This window comes from Alligator sinensis, unplaced genomic scaffold (genome assembly GCF_000455745.1).
Source record: "Alligator sinensis unplaced genomic scaffold, ASM45574v1 scaffold1164_1, whole genome shotgun sequence".
NCBI classification, from domain to species: domain Eukaryota; kingdom Metazoa; phylum Chordata; order Crocodylia; family Alligatoridae; genus Alligator; species Alligator sinensis.
In genome coordinates, this window is record NW_005842225.1 from 133,000 (window position 1) to 137,824 (window position 4,825).

The window sequence follows — 4,825 nt, forward strand, 5'->3', positions numbered from 1 at the left end:
CAAATCTCATGTGTGTCTGTGAAAAATAATGACAAATTAATTCCACTGAGGAACAATAGAAACAGTCTTCGCTCAGATACTTGCAGGGGCTGAAGTTTAGTCCTAAAGATCATAGTATATGCTGTGTACTCAAGAGGACTTTAAAAAGAAATCTTGCATATCCTGATAGGAACCTTTGAAAAGACTTAAGGTATGACTCTGCTCTCGAGAGATGGTAGTCTTAACCATCATTCATTGCTAATCCATGCACTGGTAGTTTATGTCTTCTTAAAAGGATGTGATTAAGTGACTTTAGGCCCAACTATCTAAATATTTCTTCTGAGCTTCCATTGCCACCAGAGGGAGCACGAGTTTAACCACTCTGAAATCAGCTGGACTTGTACTGGAGTTTTGCCTCTTAGGAAAGAAGGGGAAAAATATCTTTTGTTTGTATGTTTATAAATAGCAAAAGGAAAAACTTTTCCCTGCGTCTGGTTTTTGGAGAACAGTTGTGTTTGGAAGAGAATACGTTATTCCATTATTTCATTTCCATGCTCCTGGATCCAAGGATCAGTGACTTATTGCTGTCGGCTGTGGCCACAGGTATATTTTGAGGGCAAATTCTAGCTGGAAGTGTATTTTTTCAGGTAGATGGGGCAGAAGGTGGAGGTGCCCTGCCTGGCCTTTTTTTTCCTCTGCTTGATGTCATGGAGACCTTGGGCATTCGGGTATCAATGTTATAACTTTGCTGTGGGCTGGAGTTGGGTGAAACCCTGCCAGGAGCCCCTGCACGAGACACGGGTGGCATCTTTGCTATTGAACAGCTGTGGAGAGACCAGCATTCATGCCAATAAGCCATGAATCATTGTTTGAAGCTTAATGAGCTTTTGCTTTCAAATTTAACTAAGCCATTCCCCCTAAAAGCAGCTCTGTGCTTCCACCCCTTCTCTCTTCCCAGGAGACGGACTGGAAGGTGCTGAAGCTGGTTCTCAACAAGCTGCCGGAGTCCCTCCGCTATAAAGTGCTATTTTTAACCTCTCCTTGCAACATTGATCAGCTGGCCTCCGCGCTCTGCTCCATGGTAATGACCCGCGGCATGCCAGCACTTTGACTCCCATAGAGATGTTTCCCTTGAGGTTTCATTAGTAAACCCCTTATTGATCTATCCCTTCTCTTCCCTTGTCAGTCCTTCAGCCCTATTCCTGTAGAGCAACTCTTTTGGTTAGGGGTGATGATACCTTCAAGCAAGGTAATAATCCCTGGGGGTGTTAAACTGCCTATGTAGCGTGGCTAAAGAGCTCTCATGAAATGGATGGTATGTTGGGAGTGTGAGTTCACTTAAGGAGCCTGCACTCCTTAAGTCCTTCAGGACACATGGCATCAATGTCTGGTGGGGTGTTCAAGGTGTGCGTGATGCTATTAGGCTGAGGTTACGCGAGTTCTTTGTGAGTGCAGCTCTGTGAGTTTACGTGATGGATTAAGATAAGCTCCCAAATACAAAATGGAGCCTTGACAAACATGCCAAAAGCTATGTAGAGCTGGCCAAGGGCTGTAACTCAAAGGCTTGTTGCTAAAACAGTGCCTTTTTCTAGTACAGCGTATAGAACCTGTTACGTATGTTGAGGAGCTCCAGTGTCTCAAAACAGAGCCGTGGTTGTATCACCATTATTCTGTGAAAGTGCATCCAGGAAGTTTTGCAGGTTGAAAGGTGCATTGAATGCAAGTTCCTCTAGCCCCATGTCTGATTAGCTTACAGACAAAAAGACCGCTGACAGGCTCCACGGCATGCCGGAAGGATTCTCCCGTACAGACTTGCACCTGGCTGTGGTTCCCGTGTTGACTGCATTAATATCTTACCATAATTACCTGGACAAAGCCAAGCAGGTATGTGGAACAGCTGGGGAGGGGGGGTGGTCTGCATCTGTCTCCAATGCCAGCCTGTTTCAAAATGTAGAGCATCTCTTTAGGGGACAGCCTGAGGGATTTTCAAGTTTGAAAAATCCTGTTCTGGGGGAAATAGAAGGAGCTGAGCCATATGTAAGTGGAAATAATATAGAACAACTGTGCCTTTAGGCAAAACCTTTCTTTCTTGGCTTTGTGGATTAGCAGCACTCTATACAGTGAGCTTCAGAAACTCCTCCCAGTGCTGAAAGACCCCGACAGCCACCCAAATGTAGAAGACTTGTATGTTTTTAGGTGGCCTTTGATTCTCTCTTGCTCTGTCAGAAATTAGAATTATAAAACCTTACTGATGTCTGAAACCTCTGAAGTACTAATGTCCTTTAAAGATGTCACCCCATTAAATGCCCAGCAGTACAGAGACATCTGTGAGAGGTTTTGTTTTTTTTTTCGGATGGCATTATTAATGCTGACATGGTTTGAATAAAACTTATAGCTGCAGACACTAGCAATGCAGTTGCCCTCGTGCTAGTGTCTGTCCATGCCTGAAATGCAGGTGAGATGTGTTGGTAGCTGGTGGGAGGTAGCTCGTGGTTTTGTTTCATGACTCTTCTTTTTCTGTTCTTTTAGCGCGAAATAGTTTATTGCTTGGAGCACGGTCTGATTTATCGCTGCGCAAACCAGTGTGTTGTGGCTCTGTCCGTGTGCAGCATTGAGATGCCCGACATCATCATAAAGGCTTTGCCCATCTTGATTGTCAAGTTAACGCACATTTCTGCTACTGCCAACATGGCAATCCCTCTCTTAGAATTCCTGTCAAGTAAGTTGCAATGGAAGTCGCGTTCTGCCTGTCTTCTTAAGTAACTACCCATGGCTAACAGCATTAGTATTGATAGGGTCGTCATGATTTAGTTCATCGTGAACGTACGTGTCATTCTGGGAGCTCTCACCGTTTCTGGTAACATCACTGCAGCTGCTTTAAGATTTGAACATCTTGCCTACTCTGGGTTATGTAATCCAGTTTCTCATCTGAAAAAAAAGAGCCATCTGCATTGTCCACACATAAATGGTGCTGGCAGAGATGGGGTTGTCCCACCCTCTTCTTAGCTCCTGCCTTAAATAATGTTGCCACAGGATTGCAAGGCAGCACTTGCTGTTGCACCAGGACCAAGCAGTTCAGAAAAGGCAGGCGCTCCGCTGGACATTCAGCTTGCAAGCAGGCTGCTCATGTCCAGCCTTCACAAATGGTTTCTTGTTACCGTTTCAGCTCTAGCCAGACTGCCTCACCTCTATAGGAACTTTGCTGCTGAGCAGTATGCCAGCGTGTTTGCCATCTCCCTGCCCTACACCAATCCCTCCAAGTAAGTTGATGGTGACTTTTCTCCCATGTCTGGGAAATACGGGACGTGAGAATTGTTGCCTTTTGTAGGTCTTAAGTACTGCGCAGAGCATAAGCATTATTCATATGATACTAAGCATGCTTTATGTATGTCTGTGTCTGCTGAAGGAAGACCATATTTTGCTTCATGATGATACTATTCCTATTCCTGTTATTAGAATTCCAGGATTTTCTCCCCTTTTAAGCTTTGTGGTCTGCCTCTTACTCCTCCCCTGAACCCACTCTGTACCATAACCAGGTAACAAGGATTTCTCTGGGAAGCGATGTGCTTAGATTGCCCAGTAAACTGTGTTGAGATCTCTCCACCACTTAGGTTTAACCAGTACATCGTGTGCTTGGCACATCATGTCATAGCCATGTGGTTCATCCGGTGTCGCCTTCCCTTCCGGAAAGACTTCGTCCCTTATATCACAAAGGTAATGTGCATTGCTAAATTTTGTGGTGCAGCTAAAGCTTAGTGCTTTCACACCCAGCTGGGGACTTTGCCTGGGACCCAGCCTTGTCTTGGTCTCAAAGCTTCCGCTTTCAATCAGAATAACTTGCCTGCTAGCAATGCGCTAGCACTTTCAAAATCACATTTGGCTGCGGTGTTTGGGCTGCAGACACCATTAGTTTAAACCATTCTCTCTGTGTTTGACGACAGGGCTTGAGGTCCAATGTTCTCCTTTCCTTTGATGACACCCCCGAGAAGGACAGTTTCAGGGCTCGCAGCACAAGCCTGAATGAGAGGCCAAAAAGGTAAATCACTTTATTAGGGGCTGTGTGTACCCCCTTTATTGGGATCAGTTTAAATGCTTAACACTTTCCCTAAGCTTTATGACGTGAGCCATTTTTGTTTCCTTACAGACACTGTCTGACCTTTCCCATAATGTGTGTGCATTTGGAGGCTTAATTATAATGCTCTGTATTAAGACACTAACTTGGTAAAACTAGGGTCAGACTCCAGGTAGCAGTTAAAGATGGCACTAGCTGCCCTATCTGCTTCTGCAGGATGTACCCTTAGATTTTAAAAGCAAGCCATTCTGTTGGCTGAATGTGTCTCAGTACGTCCCTATGTTTTCAGCAAGTGCTGCAAACTGTTCTGTTCATCTCCATGTGGTATACATTGCATTTTAATGAATATTTACATGTCTGCTGTTATAGAAGAAATTTTACACGTTATAGAAGCAGAACCTGAGAACTGTGAGTGAATGGGTGGACTGTGACCTTTACTGCTTTACTTTTCCTTCATCCAAATTTGGTAGAACCACAATCCAACCCCTTGCATCTGCCCCTCCTCTGCAAATGAATCGTGGATCTCTGATTTCCTTTGAAATAAATTTAACACCCCGCCACCTTCCAGAAACAGAGGCTATCAAACCAGCCCAGTATGGAAAATCTCTGATGTAGCAACTTTAGAGTTTAGCTGCATAGGGAGTATTCATTTGTTTTTGGGTTTGTATTTTTAAGTATTATTTTTATAATTTTTCATAGCTGAAAAATTAAAGCAAAATACTGTAACTGCCTGATTCCACTGGGAGCCTTTGAAATCAATACATCAGTGTAGGG

General features: G+C 44.2%; 1 protein-coding gene across 12 annotated transcripts in view; it reads left to right on the top strand.

Annotated features, from left to right (window-relative positions):
• The window catches only part of TSC2 (TSC complex subunit 2), a 40,147-nt gene that overhangs the window by 12,101 nt on the left and 23,221 nt on the right, over nucleotides 1-4,825 (top strand). For all 12 annotated transcript variants that reach the window (XM_025208244.1, XM_025208247.1, XM_025208248.1 and 9 more), the window contains exons 18-23: nucleotides 938-1,060; nucleotides 1,729-1,863; nucleotides 2,509-2,698; nucleotides 3,146-3,239; nucleotides 3,591-3,693; nucleotides 3,921-4,015. In XM_025208244.1, coding sequence (XP_025064029.1) covers nucleotides 938-1,060; nucleotides 1,729-1,863; nucleotides 2,509-2,698; nucleotides 3,146-3,239; nucleotides 3,591-3,693; nucleotides 3,921-4,015 — 740 coding nt within the window. The remainder of the gene's footprint in view (nucleotides 1-937; nucleotides 1,061-1,728; nucleotides 1,864-2,508; nucleotides 2,699-3,145; nucleotides 3,240-3,590; nucleotides 3,694-3,920; nucleotides 4,016-4,825) is intronic.